The sequence below is a fragment of the Nicotiana tabacum genome, chromosome 1 (assembly GCF_000715075.1).
Source record: "Nicotiana tabacum cultivar K326 chromosome 1, ASM71507v2, whole genome shotgun sequence".
NCBI classification, from domain to species: Eukaryota; Viridiplantae; Streptophyta; class Magnoliopsida; order Solanales; family Solanaceae; genus Nicotiana; species Nicotiana tabacum.
In genome coordinates this window covers 145,951,038-145,977,143 of record NC_134080.1, presented here as the reverse complement: position 1 = coordinate 145,977,143, position 26,106 = coordinate 145,951,038, and the positions used below count along the sequence as shown (strand labels likewise).

The following is a 26,106-nucleotide window of genomic DNA, read 5'->3' as shown; positions in this document are numbered from 1 at the left end:
TGAATGGTATGGCCCGTTCAAAGTTGTGAGTGTGTCCCCTTATGGTGCTATTGAACTGGAGTCGGAGGATAGAACTCGAACTCAAGGTGAATGGTCAACAAGTCAATAATTACCTCAGTATCACAGGAGAAAGGCTTTTGATAGAACAATTTGCTCTAAGGGATAGTCCAACAGCAGTCCCCACTAATGAATAACCCAAAAGGGGTCAATTGCGTTGTGTCGCGACGTTCAATCAAGCACTTCTTGGGAGGCAACCCATGTGTGGTAACACTCTTTTGTAGTTTTTTTATCTATGTAGTTTAGATTGATCAAGTTGACGTGTGTGCTAGAGTGCTAGTAGTCCCAAAATATCATGAACAGGGTCCTATTGCTGAGGAAACTGAAGGAAAGAAAGGTCCAGAATTGGCAACAACTATGCAATCGCATATGCAGTCGCATAATGACTATGCGAGCTGCATAGTCATTACAGACCCAGGCAGAGAAATTAGTTACTTTTGTGGTCAAATATGCGGTAGTTTTTCATTTATGTGGCTTGCAAAACCACTTTGCGATCGCATATTGCATCGCAAAGTGAGTTTAGGATGCCCAGTCATTAGTCCATCGCACAACACAAATGCGATCGCATAACGTGTTCTGCGATGGACTTAAGCACCCCAAAAGTTGCCAGCTACAAAACCCTAACTTCCCGTATGTCTTCCTCACTCGTATCACACACTCACGTTTAAGCAAAAATCAAAAGAACAAAAATAGAATTTTACCAGCAAGGGAAGAAATCAGAAAAGATCAAAAAGAAATAATACTCACCAAGCATATCGAGCTGCACAATCTTGTGAAACTCTGGTATGTTCTTTCTTCTCTCTCGTACTTTCAATTTAAGTAAAGTCTTGAATTCTGAGCTCATATTGGTAACTCCCCTGACCCCTTGAATGCCCCTGAGTACGGTAGCATATGCAAAAAGGGTTATGCGATTGCCTTTGTGATCACAAACCCCGTATGCGGTCCGCATACTTGTCGCATAGTGAGGCAGACAATTAGCCTTTCTGGCCATAAGAAATGCGACCAAATCAATCGTATACTCCTGATGTATCATAGAATTTCCGCACATTTAATACCAATTACTTAGATTTTAACTCGTATTTTAATGTATTTTTAGTTAATTCTTCTTAAGTTTGGTTGTTTTGTAGAGCATGAGCTTGAAGACCCAAAAATATGGAAAAGAAGTCAAAAGGTCACAAAAGGATGGAAATACTACAAGTATGCGACCGCATAAGTCACATGCGGACCGCATAACTCAGATGTTGATCGCAAACTGAAACAGACTTGTTGGTCAAATGAAGAGAAGAATATGCGGTCGCATAACACTTTTGTGAGCCGCATAATGGTCGCATAATTCCAGTAAAGAAGCTTCTCAACACGATTTGCGATGGCATAATGCGGTCGCATAACAGACATGCGAACCGCATAATCTATATGTGGTGGAAGCTTGGAACTGGTGACTTACAAGTCTGCGATGTGAATGGAGATTATGTGGACCGCATATGTAGTCTGCGACCATTATGCGGTCGCATAAGCTATCTGCAAGGGTAATTTTGTCCGATTTTGACCACGACTTTTGGTCCATTATAAAAAGAATAACTAGGGATTTTGTGGGTAATTCAAGTCTGAAATAGGTCCTACATAGAGAGCATTGAATACTCCATTAATTTGGACGCTTGTGAAGAAGGAATCTTGCCCTTTTGTAAACTTTATGACTTTATTTATTACTTTGTTCTTGTATTTTAGCATGAGTAGCTAGTTTTAAATACTAAGGTTGTGGACCCTAAATAGGTTTAATGTTAATGGGTGTTTAACATTGAATATATATATAATGGTTGGTTGATATTTATTCATTTCTTGTGCTTTATTTATGGTTGGTGGTTGCAAACATTAATCTATTCCATTTTACTCTTTATTTACTTGGAAAAGTGGGTTAGGGTTTGGTAGAAATGAATATCAAGAACTCAAGACTTTAAATCTTGTTTAATAGAATCACTTAGGAATAAGTGGGTTCTACTTGGCATAAATTGGTTGTTCTTAAATTGCAACTCTTTTATATTTGGAAAAATCATAAAGAGAAAATACTACCCAACCATTGGAAAGTATTGGGTAGTCATTTAGAAACCATTTGCATATAAAAGGACCTTCCATTAGAAATATATCATATTAATACCGATAGCATTACATTTCATTGACGGGGACATGACCTTAGTTTCCTTAATCAAATTATTCACATTCTCATAACAAAATTAGTCATCTTCTTAATTCAAAACTATACCATTCTCTTGTTACATTAAAAGAATAGAATTATGACCTAAGTCAAGTATCACACTGCTCAAGTAATCTTTTCACACCTATTCCCTGTGGGATTCGACCCCAACCTTGTTGGGTTATTATATTTGACACCGAATGCCTCACACTATTTAATTAAAGTGTAATTTGACCATATCAACTCCCAAGATAGGTAGATAACCTCCAGAAAGTCTACAATAACATAATACGTACAATCAGTCATCAACCTCTTAGCACACCTTCTCTATTTGCAACCAAGGAATAGTGCACCTTTGAGACTCCTAGTTTCCAAATAAAAAGAATACAAAAATCTCCATATTCGATACCGACTCGACCGCTCAAATGACTGACACAATTCCCATGCACAATCATCTCATGAGTAATACTTCCATAATTCTTTCGTGTCATATAGCAAAATCTGAACATCAACAGTCGAGCAACCAGATGATTATCATAATACTAGTCAAGCATTCCCAAGTCAAAATATAGTGTGTCTTCTGAAATACATACTCATATTAGGCGATACCAAATAGTGCCAGCATTCTTCTAAACATATGAAAACGTCTATGATGTCTAGAACTCATGATCTTCCTTTAAAACTGAAGCACAAACTTGTACAAGCAAATCTCAATCCTACACGACGCACCGCCTCTAATATACTATCATATGAAAGCACGAGAATCCTATTATCAACTCTGAGTCACTAGCAGGGTACATACTCAATCAACCAGAAACCTTCAGCGTAATCCCATCCAGGAGAAAATCACAACACGCAACAAACTCCCCATGCCTGTAGAGGACATCCATCTCAAGTCGTGGATGAAATCATCGAAAGCTTACTGAAATCCGTTACCACATATACAAGCCATCAGAACTGATTCCCTCTAACTCAACCAAGTCACGCAGGTCACCAAACCCAAGAGTATTCGACAAAATACCAGCAAAGCCTCACCACATCATAAGAACCAAAAGAACCAATCATATCTATTACCATGTTGATCCAACCTACTACCATGCACGTTGTCCTATTTCTCTGAGTTCCTTCCAAATTGCCTTCAAGTTAACACTTCTCCAGACCAATACACCACGATCCTTACCCAAAGCTCACCATAAGAGATCATTGCATGAGGCCATGCCATCTTAAAGCCCATACACCACTGTATTCCTTCTTAAGGCCCTAATAGTATCACAACCAAAATGCCCACTCGAAGAGACCTTCCGTGAATCTAAAGTTGTTTTCTTACCTCTCTTATATTGAAATGTAGAATCCATAATGATACAGAAATACCGCGAGGCCCGACACCCTACATTGCAAATCTCAGATCTTAGCCTTTTTACAAATCCAGAAACTCTTCAAATACCACATATAAATTTTTAACTCGGTAGAACTTTCTCGGGAGTCATCCACTCTGCTCTAATCTCCAATGCACCACTAAAACGAGCCAAATGACATGTGCTCCATTAGCACACAAACACCTCAAGAAGTAATCCACATCACTAAAAAACCGAGTGAACCCCTACTCCATGCACACAACCTCCACCACCAATAACAAACCCGAGTCATTACAATATTTTCAGTATTCCCATAAAGAATAGCACATCATGCATCCGGCAATTCCCTTGCTCAAGTGAGCCTCTTCAAGTCACAACTGATCATAAAATATGCCTCAGACTAAAAGCAATATAATACATAACCACGTAATCTGATCATCGATAGCAGACTCCTCACTTGGCTCAAAGCCACAGAATACAACACCTGATAACCCACAATACCCTTACTCCAATAGTGCCATAATCTCGCACTGTAGTTCAATTAAATCCCTCATAATCTCATGTAACACAAATTATAAAAATACCTCAAATCACCCGCTAAGCGCCTATCCATCCTCGTGACAATCGTGCAAACTCCTTCAAGCGATCCAAACTCAAATTGCAGCACATACACATCCCAGTGTAGAAAGAAAATTGTTCACATAACCATCATAGTGATCACACAACCCAAGAGCATCTCGCAGGAGATAATCCACCTGCTAGCCTCAAACTGGCATCTCTTTATGACCTCATCCTGGTCATAACCACTATGCAATCGCTAAATCTTCCCGAGTCTAAACTCGTCAACAAGACATAAGAATCTATTTATTTCCACAATTGAACAGCAGAAAGGTCTTTCAAACACTTAAAACTTAAGATTGTACAACACACCTAAATCGAACATCCATAGTCTTTTCACATCCAAAGAAAACTCTTCTCGTGACATCTTAACCATCTAAGCATAGAACTTGGTCATATAATACTCATCATATAGCTATCCACCCTCTCATTGAACCATCAATCCCACTTCTATGGACACTACTGGACATACGAGTCCAAAAGCACATACTTACACAACTGAAACTACCGAGCCCAAGCTGCGTTATGAACTTGGCCTCGAGTCCTCCACGGGGTCTTATCTCCACAACACAGAGAATACATCCCGCACCTCATCCATGACATCACAAGTCATCGATGTACAGCTGATACTGAGCGTTCAACATAACATACGAGTGAGTGGAAGGAATTCGAAGAGATACACTTCACGCTTAACCAATTCCTCACATAAGGAAAGAAAGATGGGATGTTTATCCTAGTTTCCATGTAGCCTCTCGAAGATAGGTATGGACGTCATCATACTGATCTGCAAGACTCGACTAGACACTAGCTTATAACTCATAGAACCTATAAACCTAGTGCTTTGATACCAACTTATCATGACCCAAAATCCAACCAGTCGTGATGGCACAACCCGCTAGGTAAGCTAACTAACAGTCAACATAATCCAAATGAGATTAATAAGAAATAAATGATGAATTAACTAAATTTTGTACAATAACCCAAGGATTGGTAGTACAAGTCACGAGCCACTAAGACTTAGATTTACAAAGTTGGTATGAATAATGCAACATCTGTTTGGACTACACGTATACAAAATTTAAAATCCACAACTACCAAGGACAAGTGGTAGTTATATCCGAAAGGTAGGTACATCTTTAATGCCAGCCCCTGCCATACACAACTGCATCAGCTCCCAAATCTGCACGCAAGCTGCAGAAGTATAGTATGAGTACAACCGACATCATATATGCAATGAGCATCATAACTAACCCCGGCGAGGTAATAGAAGCAAGAATTATAAATGATGCTCGCTATCACCAGTACAGTTAATAATTTTGACAAGTACCGAATAGAAAATATGATCAAATCATGAAATCATAGATAAAATCATATTGATACTCTCAATTTTCTAATGTATTCTACTCAGTCAACATATAAGGAAGATACGTAAATAAATACGGTAACAACCTATAAAATCGCAGGTAAAGATAAAATGCAATAACCAAATATCAATACATTGTGCCGCACAACCCGATCCAAATAGAATTCACATCGCGGATCTCAGGTCCACATCAAAATCTTAGTAACCGAACCAAACCAATAACTAGCTCTCCCAGAGCTCACATAAACCAAAAACCCATTGGTTTCTCACAAATCCGCGCGTACACCATACAGAGTGAAACATGAGAGGGTGACCCTAGAGGGACGGATCCATATCCACACGCTGCATGGACAACTCGCGTGCTAATAATATCAACCCCACGGACAACTCATGTGCTAGTATCACAATCCGCCTGGATGTAAGGCCCTATAAAATTTTACCAAGAATTCAATGTTTTGTAGTGCCAAGGTAGGCTAGCGCGTTAGGGAGTTGGTTGAATAATTGTTGCAAAACATGGCATTTCTACGGTCTATTATGCAATCGAAGAACTAATTCACGGACCAAAAACCTGCGCGTTAGGGAGTTGGTTGGAAGGCCATTTTGCGGCCCATTGTGCGACCGCATAATCATTTCGCGGGCCGCACTCCCATCGTAGAACCAACATAAGAAAATTCTAGAGGAAAATTCCATGAGCGTTATGGAACTGCATAACTAGTCTATGGACCGCAGAACTGCCGCAGACTTAATCCGACCGGCCCAATTTTGGAGGATGATTTTGTGGTCCCTTACGCAGACCCCATACATGTTCTGCGGTACACTCTGCGACTGTAGAGTTGAGTTTGGAGGGTCCATTTTTTTATTTAATAACTCGACCCCATTTTAACAAAAAGATAGAAGGGGGTTATATGGGAGAAAGATCTAGTATTTTAGAGAGAGGGAAAGGGATCTAGATTGAGAAGGAAGGGAACTAACATCTCCATGCTTCAAATTCTTTCTCAAGCTTTGGGAATTCAACAGAGGGATTCACAAGGTCTTCACCTAAGAGGTAAGGTTCTACTCCCTAGCCTCAATTTTGGGATTAGACTAAAAGTAGGTAATGAGAAGTATGGTTCTTGGGTGTGAGAGATGTTCTTCTTGCATGCATGTACCCATAAGGGTGGTAGGGAGGTTGTTGAACTAAAATGGGTAAATAATTGGTTGTGGGATGAAGGTATTCCAACATAGAAACCTTGTAGTAGAATTGCACACCTAGTTCTTGATAAAATGCCTAAATGAACTAATCATATGAACCCCTTCCTAATTATGGTTTAACTTTGTCATATCTCTAGTTCATTGGAATTGCTAGAAGTATTGGGACGTTGTGGTAATCTAAGGGAAGCTCAAGCAAGGTATGTTGGCTAAACTCCCTCCGTAGAATCGGATTACATGATCTCACTGTGAACTCCAAGTACGGTTGCCCAAAGCACCAATTCTTATCATGTTAGATCTCCTCAAACACATGATTTATCATATGACGATATGCCCAAGTCTTGTTTCAATTTCTATCCTTATTCTATCCTACAAAGATACTTCGAATGAGGTTGATTTAACGAATGTCTATGATTCCAATTTATGCTTCAAATGAAATGGGTATAATTTCCGGGTAAATGTTTCCAATGTGTTATAAGCTCTTACGTTCTCATGAGTAGAATCTATGGTGTTCCTAAATATTTTAAATGTTCTTAATATTCTATTGTCACCCATGGCAAGTAAACGGAAGTGATAGAATGACCATGAAATGTGGCCACTTGCCAAAATTAGATTTATGAGGCATTGTATATTCAATTGGTTTCAATCATAGTATGTATGCTTCTAAAATAATAAATGCAAACGACTTTGATGTTAAGTACCCAAGAATCATGAACTTAGATTTTGACCTTAAGATGAAAAACGAGTACATAACGAGGTGAAAGAGAGATGTCCTACGATAAATGATGATGAACCTTATGGGAAAAGAATTTGGTCCATGCGCCATTGAAATCTACTCAATGATTCACCATACATGTGCTAATGCAATAAGTTGTGTTTCTCCATGATGAGCATGAACATGAAGTATTCTAATGATTTGATAACTTACCACCTTAAATATAATGTTAATCATGTTGCTTTGAGCTTATATATGGTCATGTGCATAATAATGCGTTATGAGCCTTATGGATGGCCTGCGAAACGCATAGGTGCATAGTATAGATGAGCCCTATGGACGGTCTGTGAAATGCATAGGTGCATAGTATAGATGAGCGCTATGGACGGTCTTTGAAACGCATAGGTACATAGTATAAGTGAACCCTATGGACGGACTTTGAAACGTATAGGTGCACAATATGGATAAACCTAATGAATGGTCTGTAAAATGCATAAGTGCATAGTAAAAGAGGGCTATGGACGGGTTGGTGAGATGAATTTTCAAAGGAAGAAATCTTGCATGTCGGAGAAAAAGCAAGGGCGAAAAAAAAATAATACCAAACCCACAAAAGAGATCATAGCCAGCACAAACAATAGGTGCCATTTTCAATGTCCTTGGTTGGTACATAGTGTACATTTACTTTATACTGGTAGCATCCCACACCATAGCTCATGTGGACCTCTTATATATAATCATATGGTTTGTTTCATAGCTTCTTGATGTGTCTCGTTTACCTCTTTTTGAGCTATCTCACCTTTTATATGTTGTTTTGTCTGCTCTATATATTAATACTATTCCATATATACTAACTCCCCTTTTTGCCAAGGGCGCTGCATCTTCAATAGATGCAGGTGGTTACACAGTAGGTGGCATCGATCAGTGATAGTGGTACACCCTCTTCTTAGTTCACTTGGTGAGCCCCCACTTCAAATTCGGGTCATATGTCTATAGTTCCTTATGTATAGTTGTTTGAGGTATAGCCAGGGCCCTGTTGCCGGCACCAGAATATTACTCTTTTGTATCAATTATAGGCTCTATGGACATAGTGAGGGTTGTATTTTGGGTTGGGTATGTCATACTTGAAATGTTGTGCTTGCAACACATATTTCCACTTTTAAAACTACGAATGTGTAATGTATTTTGGGAATTTTTGATGAAGTAACTAATGGTAACGAAAAAATGGTGTCACACATGTCATCCTCTCATTGTCTAATTCATGGTATTCATCTTCACTTTATTTATGGGTAAGGTCTGGTAGAAGGCATCAAGTAGTCTTGCTTGACTGGGATATCTCGGTTGAGAGCCGGTCGTGCTCCCCAAGGTCGGGGCGTGACACTTCCTCAAGCTATCTGATCACAATCTGCCCGGGGTGGTCACAGGAATAACAACACAATCCACCAACGTGGTCAGAGGCATAACAACACAATTCGCCCAGCATGATCACAGACATAACAACACAATCCACCTGGTGTGGTCACATGCTTATAGTCCAAACCATATCACACAGAAGCAAATATACAATAATGCATCTATATGATCAATGAATATTAGATTTCATGCTCCTACACTGGTATAAATGACATTCTAAGGTGTATGCATGTGCAAATTGTGGTATCATAGCTCAAATCGACAATTTCATCATGAAAATAGCAATTATCAAGTTCATTCAGGGGATTAGCCTCTATGTAACCTCAAACATAGATCAAATAGTTTACAACATGGTTAAAAATATAATAAACATCACAACATAAAGCTTAACAATTAATTTAAGGCATGTCATAGCCTAAGCGCTATCCCGAGCATGGATAAATACCCCGATTCTCGCACAAGGGCTCAAACCCTAAAAATATGCGCACCCATACCACGTAACTATCACAAATAACTCAGGCAAATATGTCTCAACCAAGTTTAGGTAAGATACTTACCTCAAGCAATCCAAATCAAACACTGAGCAACCCAAACAATACTCTAAAAATACCACCCCATGTGAATCGACCTCTGAACGGCTTGATACTAGCCAAAAGCAACTCAAAATCATCAAATAATGTCAGAGGAAACAAACCCAAATGATAAAGGTCGAATCTTTAATCAAATACCCAAAGTCAACCAAAAAGTCAACCTGGGCAACTTCACAAATTCTGGCAACCATTTCAAAACTCAATTAATCACTTTAGAAAATTTTAGACAAAAAACCCTAATTTCTCTTTAAAATTCAACAATCAAATGCCAAAATCAAAGATGGAATCATGTAATATAACCAAATCCGAGTAGAAAATACTTACCCCAATCCATATGGTGAAAATCCTCTCCAAATTACCTAGATCCTAGCTCCCCAACTCAAAATGAGATAAAATGAGCTCATTCCGAAATAGAGTACTATATAATCACTGCCCAGTTATATGCATCGCGATCGCGCCATGACCCTCGTGATCGCAAAGAAGAAAAATAACATTGCCCAGAAACACTTTATGCATTCGCGAAACATACCACGCGAACGCGATACCCGCAAATGTGAAATCTCCGTGAATGCAACCCATACAGGTGAACACAAGGAAGATTGCTCTAGCTCCCAGCTGCCCAATGCGAACGCGGTCCAACTGTGCGAATGCAATGCTCAAACCTCCACAACCTGCATGAACGCTTCTACCCAGTCGCGAACGCGATGAAGAAAATCACCCAGTCCCAACTTTACACAGCGCGATCATGATCTCCCACTCGCGATTGCGAAGAAGGGAAAATAGCACTAGAGAACCTGCAATAAGGCCATCACCCAACGTGGTCTGAAACCACTCTGAAAATTGCCTAAGCCCCTCGGGACCCTGTGCGAACATGCCAACAAGTCCCAAAATATAACACAGACATACTCGAGGCCTCAAATCATCCATAATAATATCAAAACCACAAATCATAATCAAGATCAATCTCTCATGTTCATAAACTTGAAACTTCGAACCGAGCATCCGATTCAAGCCTAACAAAACCAGAATAAGCCCAAATTTTGCGTAAAGGTTTCAAATGACATATCAAACCTATTACAACTCACGAAAAAATAATCTGAACCCGATAACATTGATGTCAACTTCCGAGCAAACCTATGAACTTTCCAAACCTTCAAATTGCCAACTTTCGTGAATTAGCGGCAAAACCTTCTAGAAACATCCAAATGAAAATTCAGACATACGCACAAGTCCAAAATTATCATTCGGACCTAACAGAACCATCAAAACTCCGATACAAGAACAAATGCACAAAAGTCAAATTTGGTCAGCTCTTCCAACTTAAAGCTTCTAAGATGAAATTTGTTCTTTCAAATCAATTTTTTATTACTCAAAAACCATAACCGACAATACACACAAGTCATAATACATCATACGAAGCTACTCATGCCCTCGAACCATGGGACGGAATGCAAATGCTCAAAGTGATCGATTGGGTCGTTACAATTGTACTTGGTGAGATGCGGCTATGGATCTGGAATTGGTGCGATCGCATTGGGATAGAGTATGTTTCGAAGATGAACTCCATTTGAAAACTCGAAATAAGGCAGTGCCTTATTGGAAGTGAGAACTCCAAGACTTGTTGATATAATGAGTGGTTACAAGTTTCTATATGTTTCTTTTACCATTATCACTATTTAGAAGGATTGGAATGATGATCTATTGAGTTGGAGCATTTGACTAGTACTGGGTTTTGCTACTAGCAGTATTATGACCAAGAAGTGCGACAAGAAATGTGAATGATGCGGACTATATCATATGGTTGTGTTCCAATAGATCATCTATGACTAGGTAATGTTTATGGAGGTTGACACAGTGGAGGTATGGGTGAGAATTAGATTTTGAAAATAAGTTTCGGATATTGAAGTTGAGTTTGAAGGCTTACTAGCGGGGGTTGAGAGAGAAGATCGTTAGTTTAGATGTGTTAGTGTATTGGTATGCATGGGGTGACATGAGATTACTAGTGGGAATGTGTAGGATAAGATTGTTCAACTATTTAACGATTTTGGATTGACACTTGGCACGTTTGAGGACGAACATATGTCTAAGTGGGAAAAAATATATGATTTGATCGGTTGCTTTGAGTTTTAGCACTTCGTTTTGCAATTCGAGACTTCGATTAGGTTCATTTAATATTTTATGACTTGCATGTGTAGTTGGTTTTGATTTCCGAGAGGTTCATGAGAGTTTTGGAAAAAGAATTCTTATTTTGAAAGCTTTAAGTTGTTGGAGTTGACCAATATCTGACTTTTGAGTAAACAATCCCGGATTGGTATTTGATGATTCCGTTAGCTTCGTATAATCATTTTGAAATTATATGTGTGTTTGGTTTAGGTCTCGGGTGACCCAAGGTCAATTTGGCGCTTCTAGTCGAAAGATAGAATTTTGAATTTTATAACTTTTAAATTTTTTGGTTTGATGCTTGATTCCTTATTTTGATGTTACTTATGGTGTTTTGAGCATTCGGGTAATTTTGTATTAGGTATATAACCCTATTGGGATGATTTGATGGGGTCTGTAGGGCTCGGGTAAGTTTCAGACTAGTTTCGAGCATTTTTGGATGTGATTTACTATTGCTGGACTACTGAAATTGCACCTACGATGATCAGGTGCGCAAGCGCGAGACTGCTTCTGCAGAATCTAGCATCTACAATTAAGGGGATTTTGGCAACTTGTTGCATCTACGATGGTAAGTTGCACAAGTGTGGAGCCGTATCTACGATGCTGGTTCGCATCTGCAAAGACACTCAGTGCTAGGGATGGTCGCATATGTGGGTCTTTTGACGTGGATGCGTGGGCTGTATTTGTGAAGGTGTTGTCGCACCTGCGACATCTGCACCGACGCATGCTCGCATATGCATGCCATTTTGTCGTGCTTGTGGTGTCGTTTCTGCGAGGCTTTTCTTGCATATGCGACATCTGAGGATCGATAAGGGTAATAGACTTCGAGTTTTAGCTCATTTTCTTTCATTTTTCAGATTTAGACTTCAAGTAGAGGCAAATTTTGAAGATTGTTTCATCCAAACTTCTAACGTTGGTAGTTTTAACTTTATTTTGATTTATTTTCATAATTTTACGATAAATTTTCACTCTAAATCTAAGATTTTAAAGTGTACATATTGAATTTTAGGTTGAACTTAAGAGAGCTAATTTTGAAGATTTGAACCTCAATTTGAGGTAAAATCTTAATACTAATTATTTATTTGAACTTCAATTTGACTTTTGAGATTTCATTAAATATTGAATCTTTATTGATTGGGGATATTTTCTTTTGCATTATTTGACTAGATTTTGATCTTTTTAGGGAAAGTTTTTAGAAAAATCAGTATTGAATTGTTGAATTTGTTCCTGAATGAGGTAAGTATTTTGCCTAGCTTTGATTGAGAAATTTTTTCCCAACAAATAATATTTTTTGTTGTATGTGGGGGTGATGCATATGTGAGGTGATGAGTGTTTATGCATATGTCGGAGTTATCCATGCTCGGGGTAGATTATATGCTCCTTTGTGTCTTGTTGAACTTTATAATCTTCGAGACTTATGTTCATTAATTCTATGACTATGTGAGTATAATTAACCATGCTAGAAATCATATTTAAAACATATGGCAGATTACATGAGTATGATGGGATATTCTTGAAGTTATTGATATGATTGATTTGATCATAGTCATGCTTTATATTATGAGCACGTACTTATTACATGTCATCACTAGGCTACGTAAGCCTTTTTATTCATGTTAAGGATCATGTGCAGAATTTGTTGTGATATTTGGACCGGATCTTGAAGTGTTGGTTTGCCTATTTTTACTATAGCTATGATTATTTCTCACGAAACGTATTATATGTGCTCATCTATTTTTATTGTATTTATGCATCCTACCTTGCTTGGTACTAATATACACATGCTTGGCGAGGATGAGTTAAATTGCATGAAGGGTGTTTCCGTATAGTGAGGATGAGTGATATACGCATGTTTGATGTTTCTGTACGATTTGATATGATATATGCACGAAGGGTATTTCCGTGCGACTTGATATGATATTGGCATGAAGGATGTTTCCGTGCAGGCGAGGACGAGAGACATGAATTTTATGGGGTTTATCCTTTCTTCTCATACACATATTTGCCTCTACATGTTTGTTATTGTTACATATATGCTTTCTACCTTATTTGTTATTGTTACATAAATGCCCTCTATCTTGTTTGTTATTGTTACATATATGCCTTCTACCTTGTTTGTTATCGTTATATATATGCCTTCTATCTTGTTTGTTGTTGTTACATCTATGCCTACTATCTTGTTTATTATGGTTAGTTGCATGTCTTCTACCCTGTTTGCCACTGTTAACTATATACCTTCTACCTTGTTTGGAATATTATACATATGCTTGGTGAGGAAGGGTGGAATTGCACGAAGGGTGTTTCCGTGCTTTCTGAAGATAAGATAAATGAATGAAGGGTGTTATCGTACCATTTGATTTGATATCTTGTACACATTCCTCTTATTATGAGGATTTGTGAATATGGTTCATGTAGTTTATGGACATCGTACCAGCCTCACGAACATGATTTATTGAGAAAGATTTGGTTGATATGTTTGAAAATCATGCTTGTTATCTCTCTTATTTGATTCTTTCAGTATTACTCGTCTTTCCTCTTGTTATTTCTCTTGCTTACAAACTGCATAGGTTATATTCGTGAGTATCTTTTAACTTAAATACCTTGCCACTACTTCACTAAGATTAATCAAGATACTTACTAAGTACATGGAATCGGTTGTACTCATACTACACTTCTGCACCTTGCGTGCAGATTTTAAAGCTATACGGTTGCGGAATTCGAGGATGAGCATTGAAGACTTTAGCGTTCCAATCATTAGTTGTCATCTTGTTCATGTCAATTTAGAATTGTAATTATGTTTATCTATTTTCAAACAAATGATGTATTTCTTCTTGTCAATTTTGTAATTCAAATCTTAGTTGATCATGACTTGTACCAGTAGTTTTTGGGATTTGTAATAATTTTTGTATTCTTATTTATTTATTGATGTATATGTTAATTATGTTAGTTGGCTTACTTAGTGGATTGAGTTAAATATCATTAACACTTAATGGGATTTTGGGTCATGACATAACTTCATTGTAATTCAGATTAAAATCATCACGTGGGAGACTGAAGTTCACGCCGTTGCTCTATTCCTTACCTTATATCTATGGCGCTTATATATCATATCAAGCTTGGATAAAGTACTAGCAAAAAAATTATATTTGGATTAGTTTCTGAAAAGGAAAGAAAAACGTTTTTAGGGAACATTTGAGAGTTTGTTTTACTTTTTCCGAAGATTTTTTTTTCTTCCTGATATCTTGAAAACAATCTGTTTTTCAGACCAAATCGTAACGTACAATTTCCGAAGTACTTTTTACTGCTTTCATCATTAAAATATTCTACTTGTGTGGTGGCATGTGTCCAAAAGTCGGTCTTGCTGTTGATCAAGGGAGTGGCTCATTCATGCAAGGTCCACAGGAGAATTACATGTTCAGTCTCTGGTTTGGAATGTTAAAAGCACAACCAAAAACTTGGGAAAATTAACAAGAAAAATAACAATAACTTCTTAACACATATTCAAGCACCATCACATTAAATCAACTTGTCGTTCCTCCAATTGGTCTCATTGGACCAGTTTCTTGGCATGTTTTAAAACAAATTAATGACACAATAAAACGAAGCTCCACAGGTTCCAAGAATCCTAAATCAGGCAGGTCCAGAGCCCGAAACTGAAATAGTGCCATTTTTGGCACAAAATACGTTTCTAGTGTTTTAAAAAAAAAAGTTACATTTCTACATAAAACGTAGTATAATACTGCGTTTTACTTTAACGGAAAGTTAGCCGTTAAAGTTAAACGCAATATTATACTGCATTTTATTAAAAAATTAATTTTTAATGTAAAACGTTCTATTATACAATGTTTTACTAACTTTGTCTGCATTTGCAGTTTTGCACCAGGCTATTTTCCTTTGCTCTTAATTCCAACCTTTTATACATGGGTCCCACAATTTCCTCTAGAATTTGGTGCACAACTTTCTTAAACACAAAGGAGTTTTAACAGTAAAAAAAATGTTGATCAAGGTATCTACTTATTTCTTTGTTTTTATTTTATTATTTTATTATGTTTTGTTTCTTATTTGTTATTGCAACAATACTTTTTTATTTCTCATGTTTTAGAGTTTTGATTTCCCGGAAATATTTCTCCATTCTCTAGTAGTGAAATGAGGTCCATCGGTAGAATTATTGGCCAAGTGAGGTGTGCTAATTACTTAAATAGTCATCTAACAAGATATAAGAACAAAACAATAAAAATACTGTCGTATTTTTTGTAACAATATAATCAATAATATGATACACACTATTCTAGAAAATAACTCTAGCGTGAGACTACCTAATTATGCTTTGTTTGATAGTATTGTGCATTTTTAGTGGGTGTTTGGACATAAGAATTGTAAAATTCCAAAAAAATTAAAAAGAAATTCATGTGAAAATGATATTTGAAAATTAGAGTTGTATTTGGACATGAATTAATTTTGGGTTGTTTTGGAATTTTTGTGAGTAATTTGAGTAAAAAATTTAAAAAATATTTGAAAATTTTCAAAATTCATCTTCAAATGAAAATAAGAATTTTATAGATAAATATTGATTTCGAAAAAAAAAGTGAAATTTTTTCTAGAAAATATTGATTTGAATAAAACGCTGCAGCTTTCTAGAATTTTAATACATTAAGTTTACGGAACACTTCGAATTAAATAATGATATGATTTCTCCTGTAATTGCTAACTTTTAAGGACCGTTTGAACTTGCTCGCTAGTTACAAGTCATTAATCATTACTATTTTTCATAGGTAAGCATGCTGATTTCTCCTGTAATTGCTAACTTGTGGATACTACAATTATAAATCATTACTATTTTTCATAGGTAAGTATGCTGATTTTTTCGATTTTTTTTTCATTTTTTTTTTCGAAATCACTATTTGGCTATAAATTTTTCAATTTTTACTTGAAGATGAATTTTGAAAATTTTCAAAAATTTTAAAAACTCCAAAAAGTTATTTTTCAAAATTCACTTAGATCACTCACAAAATGTTCAAAATAACCGAAAAAACTATACTCATGTTCAAACACAACTCTAATTTTCAAATACTATTTTCACTTAAAATAATTTAGACTTTTTTTGGAATTTTATAATTCTTATGTACAAACGCCAACAAAGTAATAGTAACACCAAAATAAATTAGGGTAAAAAAGTATTGTTGCAATAACAAATAAGAAACAAAACATAATAAAATAATAAAATAAAAACAAAGAAATAAGTAGATACCTTGATCAACATTTTTTTTACTGTTAAAACTCCTTTGTGTTTAAGAAAGTTGTGCACCAAATTCTAGAGGAAATTGTGGGACCCATGTATAAAAGGTTAGAATTAAGAGCAAAGGAAAATAGCCCGGTGCAAAACTGCAAATGCAGACAAAGTTAGTAAAACGTTGTATAATACAACGTTTTACATTAAAAATTAATTTTTTAATAAAGCGCAGTATAATACTGCGTTTAACTTGAACGGCTAATTTTCCGTTAAAGTAAAACGCAATATTATACTGCGTTTTATGTAGAAATGTAACTTTTTCTTTTTAATTGTAGAAAATATTTTGTGCCAAAAAAGACATCATTTCAGTTTTGGAGTCTTATAATTAATGTCAGAGCAACAGCAACAACAACAACGACCAAGTAAAATCTCACTAGTGGAGTCTGGGGAGGGTAGTGTGTACGCAGACCTTACCCCTACCCGAGGGAGTAGAGAGGCTGTTTCCAATGTCGGAGCAGTATTTTCTGGATTAATACTATGGCTTGATAGTCATGAGATGTCAGAACATGGATCAATCCTATCTTGAAAGTAAGAACATGACGTTTCCATCTTCCTATCCTTCCAACTATCTAACTTAACAAGACCAAAATATTCTAAAACTGTAGAACTTACTCTGGCTTGGCTACAACGAAAAACAAGCATGGAACAAGAGAAGAATTTGTTCACTCGCTTAGCATGTCAGTCACCTCTAAAGATGGACAAGGGTAAAGGAAATTCATGCCAATGGAGGCGTCTAATTGATGGAAGAGTGAAAAGAGGGAGATGATTTGAAAAATAAAAAAAGGAAAACAAATAACATGCAGAAGCTAAATGAAAACTCCGACAACCTGGCTTGAGGGGTTGCCACCATCTCTCCTGCCTATTGGAAAATGCTACTCACAGAGCAATCATCATGCACTCGCCAAATTGTTTCACCGAGAAGATTTGCGACTGAGAGAACAGTCAGCTGTGGGAAATAGTTTTTCTCCATGGCAGGAATTGTGTTTGTGACGATGACCTCTTGAAAAAGGCCACTTGACAACCTCTCGATCGCAGGGGGGCTGTCAGAACAAGAATATTAATAGTGAATTAATATAAAGGTAACTCAAGATATGCGTAAACTTGGAACCATATATCAAGAATGTTGGAACCATAGGAACAAAAAATTGCAGTTGTTTCTAATATTCAAAAAATAACACCTTATGAGTCTCAACATCAATGACATACGAATTAATACTACTTGATGTCCATTTTAAATGTTGTTTTAACCTCAGGAAGGCATTAATTATCTTTTCCAAATCAACCCCTCCTCCAATAAATGATCTAAAAAGTTTGAGAGACAAAGGGTAATTTGAAGAGATTATAAAGGGTATGATACGATCCTAGATAGCCCGGGAGGAACGGAGAACATTGAGGAGTACCTCGAATTATCTAGTGGACCGTTGACTCACTCCAAGTCCAAGAACGTTCAAGGAATGCACGCTAAGGAGTTGCATGATCTTCAACAAAGAATTAGAAGGTATTTGGAGAGTTAACTTGAGAATTCTTGCAAAGAATACCATATTTGGAAGCTTGGGAATTGAAGTATCAAGACCCAAGCCAAACAGTGAAACACAGTTGCACCAACTATTGGCCATGGTTCAAGAGGGGCCTGAAGAGCCGAAGAAAATAAGCTTATGAATTTCCACACGATTTAGCTATGTGACACGGTTGAGGCTACCGTTGAGAACACGGTTGGGCCTGACGAGCTGTTTTGGAAAATCATCTTTGGAACTTTTTCCTATTTTACCCATTGGGTATTTAATATTTATAATAATGTAGGGTTATTTCATTAGTCACTTAGCATATTTTGACATAAGAAAACTCTTCAGAGAGATTTTGAGCCTCTTGATTCACATTCGACATTGGATTACCTGTTTTAAAGAATTAGGTTCTTCAGGGTAATCTTCTTCGCCTTTCTTTATATCTAGGGTTTCTTTTTGTCGTACTTTGGAGGCGATCGAACACGTAAGTTGGTTGTTGCCTGAGACGTTCATCTAGGTTCTAGATTTTTCTTCTTGATTTGATTATCCAAACTACTTTCGATTACTTTAATGGAAATCTATCTTCAGTTTTGCTTCAACTATTGTTATTTTCAACTTCTGTTGCTTTGTGTATCTCGGATCGTATCAGGGTAACTTAGTCAAATAATCCTTACAATTAATAATATTATATTGGGTTTTTCATGGGTATGCCAAAATCTTAGACGAACATTAAACTGGACCGGAGGTAGTACTAAACTACAATAATATTAGTGAAAGTTTGAGTCTTAGCTGCTCCCAGAGATTCTACTCTCATATACCAAAGAAAAGTGACTAGGCCAAATTTGCACAAAGTTATACAATACTTCCACTCCACAACAAGTTACAACCATTATTAAAATAGAAACGTGTTCAGCTTAAAAAAAATGATTGAAGGTCTGCCAAAGAATAGAACAATTTTCACACAGCAACAGTCTAGTTGTAAGCTAAAACATCAGCCGAGATAGATTGGTTGAAGTGTATCCATATTCACCCAGCTAACCACTCTACTAAGGGTATAATGTGTATATATATAGAGTTCTTAATGCTGTATAACGTGTCAAATAAATGGGAAATTTTACCTAAAAACAGCATGCGTACAGCATGCATAAACTTCGCGTGCGCCCTCCTGATGCAAAAGCGCTGCGCCTTTGGCAATAGTCCCTAAGACCCATAAGCAGAAAGTTAACAAGTGATTTTCAAACCTGACCTCCTTAGAACAAGAAAATGAGCCTAACAAAAGCAAAAGAAGCTCCACACTGCACATGTGCACCTAGTGGAACTTCTAGTTGTGACAATTTCATAATCTTAAGATGCGCAAATGGAAGAAAGAGAAACATAAATAAAATAAAACCTTCAGGGCGAATAACTCAAGATAGAGGATACTAAACAGATCACCACATAGTTCATTGAGTCAGTTAGTGTCCATGCTAGAAAGAACTAAGACTAATAAACCATTTATGTTTCCAGGTTTTGGATCGACATGAATACTAGAGTTATGCATCCAACTAACCTGCTGTGTCAATCATGTCATCCACCATAACTGCAACTTTTCCTTTAACATCACCTATCAGGTTCATAACCTGCAACAGAACAAAATAATGGCTCCAGGACAAGATAGGATGTGTTGAAAGCGATGTTGGAAGAAGAAATGCAAACAGAGTTTACTACTTTGTGTAGTATAATAGCTCTATAATATTGTTTTCACCTGAATTCAAGCATATCTGCTACGGGTTTTTCCCCTCCGTAGTTGGATGCTTAATCAACAGATGTAAGTGATAAATTAAAAAGAATAATTAGGATGATGATCCTCATATAGAGCAAACCATATCTAAAAGCACCAAAATCATGTTGAGGTACACTAAAGAAGAAGTGCAGATAGATACACGTCACAACACAGTCAGTGACCCATGAAAAAAAGTATTCGATGTCTTAACCAATATTAATTATTAAGCATCGCATAAAGGAGTTGGGTATAGAGCTCATACATTTAAAGTACCTTCTTAGTACTCTGTTAATGAATTACCTTACTGGTCCCCAAAAAAAAAAAAAAAAAAAATGTAGCAGTTTACTTGACTTGGGAGGAATGCTTATAAACTATGAGACCAAGGCTGAACACGGAAATACAGCCTACTCCACAAAAAAGAACTTTTTGAGACTGCTAGGCACTTGCAAGCCAAATGAATAGTCCTGAACCGATACAGCACTTTTAGATAGGAATGCTCTCAAAGGACCCTTTCACCTTCCAACATTCCCCAAAAAACGTGGAAAAGCAAAAATAAAAGGAAAGGGAAAGGGGGGGGGGGGGGTGGGAGGGGAAAGGATTGAAGCAATAGCGTTGGTTAGTCCAGCCAAAGAGGGGAATTGACCTTTGAGTAGAAACCCTTGATTAGAGGATTAAATAAGTTTTGTGGAAATACATCTTGCTAAATGATACTCCAAAACTGTGAGGACAACACATTGCTCACAAGCTATGTTGCTCGGACTATTCAAAAATGCCCCCGCCGGGTGTGTGCCAGATCCTCCAAAGTAGTAAAATTTTGGAGGATCCGATATGGGTGCGACAATATTTTTGGAGAGTTCGAGCAACGTAGCTCACAAATAGAATTTTTAAAGGGGGTCTTCATCTCATCTATTGGGAGACCAGAACTTAAAACATTGTTTCCATGACAATGCAATAAACTGCAGTACCAAGGTTTAGCTTTGTATCTACCTCGGCGACATTATGTCCTTGCCGCCTTTTGTCCACAATGGCTAATGGTGCATCAGATAACTTTTTTGCAAAGGCACGTGCTCTAGCAACACCGCCAACATCAGGAGAGACCACTACCAAATCATTGGAAGAAATCTTCTTGCTAGCAAGGTAATCAAGGACAACCGGCTGTGCATGCAAAGAATGCAGACTGCTCATTTGCTAATTTAAAATGGGAAATACTTAAGCATTGTCAATAGTACATAAGAGATTACCTGACAGTACACATGGTCCACCGGAATGTCAAAGTAACCCATTGATTGCCCGGAGTGCAGATCACAAGCTAGAACACGATCTGCACCTGCTTCAGTTATAAGGTTCGCAACCAATTTGGCGCCAATGGATTCACGACCTTGTGTCTGTAACTAAAAAAATTTATGATTATTAGAACATAATAAATGCACTAAAAATTGTGTTCTCATCTGTAAGTTGTAACTCTTAAAGACAACTGAGAAAACCTCAAAGCATATGAAAAGAAAGTAGTAAAAAAGGACACAAACTGTTCGACATAATCGTTGCACTATTTCAAGAGTAAAGAACACTAAAATAGTGACCCAGAAGAAGATGCAAGAAAATAGTGGCAGTACTTGTAATCATAAGAGCATAGGGAAATGTCAGGTTAGGCTCTACTCCTCAGTGTTGTTAAAAGCGACCGTTTCCTTGCTTAAAGCGAGAAGCGATGCGAAACGAGGCATCTGGCGCTTCTCTGATCTGAAGCGTATCAGGTACACAAAAACGATCGCTTCCCCTGAAAAAGCCAGAAGCGAGGAAGCGAACAAAGCGACAGAAGCGAGCGCTTCTCTTTATAACTGGGCTGCCAACGTTAATTAATTAAAAAGGCTCTCTTTTTTTAACTTCAACATCGTCAAGTTTGGTCCCAGGTATGTGATTTCTTCCTCCTCCTCCTCCTCCTTCTTCTTCTTTTTCTTTCACTGTTTCAGTGTCCAAATAGCAGCAAATAGCTGGCGAAATTGTTTTCCCCTTCGGTTCTTCTTTTTCTCTCCTCTTCTTCTTCATTTGCTTCACCATTTCAGTGATAAATTGCAGCGAAATGCTGCCCATTTTTTGTTTCAGTTATACTGCCATTTTTTGGCATACTTACTGCCATTTTTTTCATATCATTTATTCTTAGTTGTCTATGCAGTATTTATTTTATTGTTATTCTCCTCTTCTTCTTCTTCTTCATTGTCTACGCAGTATTTATTTTAATATTGTTTTTAAAAAATTCCGCTTCACTTCAAAAAAGCGAGCACTTCGCTTCTCGCTTTAAGCGAAAAGGGGCTTGTCGCTTTTCCTGGCTTCACGCTCTTCACAACACTGACTCCCTCTCCTTTTGTAATCACCTTTTGGGTATTATTATACAGGTATATATAGAGGTAAACGCCACACCCATTCCCACCTCGATGTGGAATAGAAACAAAGACAAAGGTGGCTGATAAAATTGACCAATAAAAATTTGAAGCTTGCAAGCATAAAATTTGCAAAGGAATCTAGCTTGCCTTTCTATCAGCTCTGGCATATCCAAAGTATGGAATCACGGCAGTAATGGTCTTGGCAGAAGCCCTTCTGCATGCATCTATCATTACCAAAAGCTCCATAAGGTTTTCATTGGCCGGAGGACATGTGGATTGAATCAAGTAGACATCACAGCCTCGAACACTCTCTTGCAACTGGACATAAATTTCACCATCAGCAAAGCGCTTTATGTTGACCTTTCCCAGATCAAAGCCCATGTACCAAGCAATTTCCTAAGTGACAAAAATTGTTGCATCAGTTGAAAAGAAAAGCACAGCATTAACTTAAAAGAAGCTTCATAGATTCACTGCTAGAAGTGACAATAATTCGTATATTTTGACGATTGAGGAGAAAAGTAAATAATTACCAAATAAAATAATATCCTAGGAATTCTTACAACGGATTTTTCAGATATCTTTGTAATTGTATATCTTTCGTAAGAAGAGAGAAAACAAATGAATGTTCCTTTAATCCCCACTTCTTATGCAATATTTAAAAGGAGGAAAATTCTTTATGCTTAACGAGGAATGAAAATCTAAAGCTGAATTATCGAGACCGAAACCGCAGAATTCTCCATAGTCCCAAATCCTGAAACTATATCCTTGAGTGGGCTGGAACAGTCAAGTACAATGTACAACTGGAGGCAACCCTCAGGGGTTGGCCTGATGGCAATTGACTTGAGCCTTGGGGTTTGCTCCCTTTCAAGGTCTCAAGTTCGAAACCTACTGGGTGCAAACAATTTCTGAGGACCATCGGACTGGGTAAAACCTGAATTAACCGTGGTGCACTTGCGGAAAACTCCTTGCCGAGGGCCGGTGCACCCCAGGGATTAGTCAGGGCTCTTAGAGACTCGGACACCCGGTGCAAATCAAAAAAAAAAAAAAAACAATGTACAACTGGAGGCAATCTCCCAAGGATTTGTTTTCTTGTCCTGCTGGAAAGGCTATTCCAATTTTTTCTAAATACTACTACTTGATAACAAATTTTAAGACACTAGATTAGTATTTGAAGTTGAGGAATTACTGAAGTGTGAAACTCGGGAAGCAAATTTCAGTATGTCACTGTTTACACTGTACAAAGCAAATAAGAAGATCTTGGTTGTCACTAGACTGAATTTGGCAGACAAGAAAACAGCATGTATACACATAACAATCGTCTGGTTTACCTGAGAAAGAGAAGGATTTGCAGTTCCAGTGAATATCTTCAGCCTGCTATTGTTTCTACTAACTGCATTCTCTAGGCGTTTTGCTTGCAAGAACTTTGGAAGTGTTCCATCATTGATAATTGGCACGCGAGGCTTCCCATTCACTGGTTCACTTCTTTCACAACTCTGATATCCAAACAAAAGAAAGGGCAGATATCTAAGAGGGCACAGCAATAAAACAAGCAAGCACCATAAATTTTGGAGCTTTATCAAAGTTTCAACTTATAACACTAAATCCAGGAAAGCAGAGCAAACTCAAGTTGCACTAAATTATTTTTTTCACTTAAGAGTATAAGAATATAACCCCTTAAAAAGGACAGATATATAAGAGGGCGTCAAGTCAAGCTTATAACCTGGTCAAGGCCAACTCATAAGCACTTGTCAAGTGCTTATAAACCAAAATTAATTAATCCAAAAAACTCCATTTCCATTTCTCCTTGTAAAGACACTTTTCAATTTCTATTGTTTTTGTAAATATAGTTTAGTCATCTTAAACACACACATCAATGGTTTACTACTAGCGGAAAAGTGAAAAACAAAAAAGTAAAGGATCTTAATAATAAAGCAAATAAATATCAATAAGCAGCATACACTTTTCATCGGCCAAAATTGGAGCTTTAACTCATAAAATGAATCACAAACGATTAGAAATACTATGTAAATTCCATCCCTACTGTGCACTAAACTGCAAAATCAATATAAAGAATTATTAATATTTTCTGAACCCCTTCATCAAAAATAGAGCAGGCATGTTTTCCATTTAACAGATTAAATCTTCTAAAAGGGATTTAGTTTAAAGGAACCACACAAAGAAAAAAGGGAATGCGAAAGGACTTACAACAAAGCTAGGCTGATGGGTCCTTTTAGGGACGAAGCTTTGACAGAGAGAAGAGCTTTTTGTTGAAGTTGAAGGCAAAGCCAAGGAAGAAGCCATTGAAATGGGAATTTTTGGCTTCTTTTGTTTCTCCTATTTGTATGGCGCTGCTTTTTGTTCTGTCCACTCTCTCCTTAGGATTTTGTTTCTTAGGTGAATAGCAGTTCAAGATGAGTTGGAAATAGGCATAGGTCGATGGTACAATGTCGTTTGGTTTTCTATTTTTTTAGCAAGTGTTGTATTGTTGTTTGGACGTAATTTAGTCAACTATCTAACATCATACTAGTTGAGAGAGGTAGTATGGAATAAAGTGCACATTTTGGACCCAAAAAGGTGCTTCAATTTGTGCTAGAGGAGTTCTCTTGGTCACCATAGCTTGAGGGAACAAGTGCATATATATTCCATTTAAGGATCACCGTTAATGTTATTACATAAAAATTTACAAGCTTACTTGTTTTGGGATTAGCTTTAGACTAGAGGGTCTGAAGTTGAAAAAATTTGCATGTGAAGTTATAAACTTAAGACATAAAAACGGGTCTAAAGTAAGCCTAACTTCAGACAAAATATCAAAAATTTGTTTGAAGTTACATTCATTTGTGTCACTCATAGTACTTTCATTCTTTTCACTCATATTACCGCAATGTAATTTATTCCTTTTCAGTATGAAATAAGCCCAAAAACAATGAAATCTACCGAAATTTACAATACAAGCCAATACCGAGCAAAGTTTTTGAAGCGAAAGAAGAAAGAAAAAAAATGAAAGATATTTTAGTCTGAAGTGCAGCCAATTTTTTACATGTACTTAAGATATTTTAGTTTGAAATTTTTGCACTTGAGATGTTTTAGTCTGAAGTGCATCAAAAACTTTACATCCACTTAAGACGTTTTAGTCTTAAGTGCAAATTGCCCAGAAATACAAATTTGTTCAACAATCCAACATGCGATTTACTACCTAAATCTACTCCAAATAAACTCAAATTTGAAACAAAATTTTCAAATATTATTAAAAAAAACTCAATCATCAATTGGCCAAAACAATATCAAATCTAACAAGCTCATTTTGCAACTAAAAAGAAGAAGAAAAAGAACTCTAAGCACTAGTTGAGAAAGAAGCACTACAATAGCTCACTTCAGTAAATATTTAACCAAAAAATAATTTTTGTGGTCAAAGCAAATATTGAAATAAATCGGATTTCTAATAACCAATTTTATTTCACTTTTCTAAATATAAGAGAATATGAAATGATAGAAATTAAATATTTAATTAATAAAAGGAAAGGAAATCTTAT

At 36.9% G+C, this 26,106-nt stretch overlaps 1 protein-coding gene across 4 annotated transcripts; it reads right to left on the bottom strand.

The window, feature by feature from the left end:
* Positions 1-17,374: 17,374 nt before the first annotated feature.
* LOC107788593 (ribose-phosphate pyrophosphokinase 1) lies at positions 17,375-25,195 on the bottom strand. Of its 4 annotated transcripts, none has more exons than XM_016610277.2 (8): positions 24,782-25,195; positions 23,905-24,069; positions 22,724-22,972; positions 21,440-21,583; positions 21,186-21,353; positions 19,986-20,055; positions 19,555-19,636; positions 17,375-17,974 (listed from the first exon to the last, which is right to left on the bottom strand). In XM_016610277.2, the coding sequence occupies exons 1-8, from the start codon at positions 24,875-24,877 to the stop codon at positions 17,794-17,796; spliced, it is 1,155 nt and encodes a 384-aa protein (XP_016465763.1). In that variant the 5' UTR covers positions 24,878-25,195; the 3' UTR covers positions 17,375-17,793. The 4 variants fall into 4 exon arrangements, with proteins under 4 accessions (XP_016465763.1, XP_016465762.1, XP_016465764.1 ...); XM_016610276.2 differs by having other exon boundaries at positions 21,440-21,589; positions 24,782-25,015; XM_016610278.2 differs by lacking the exon at positions 21,186-21,353 and having other exon boundaries at positions 21,440-21,589; positions 24,782-25,016.
* Positions 25,196-26,106: the final 911 nt, after the last annotated feature.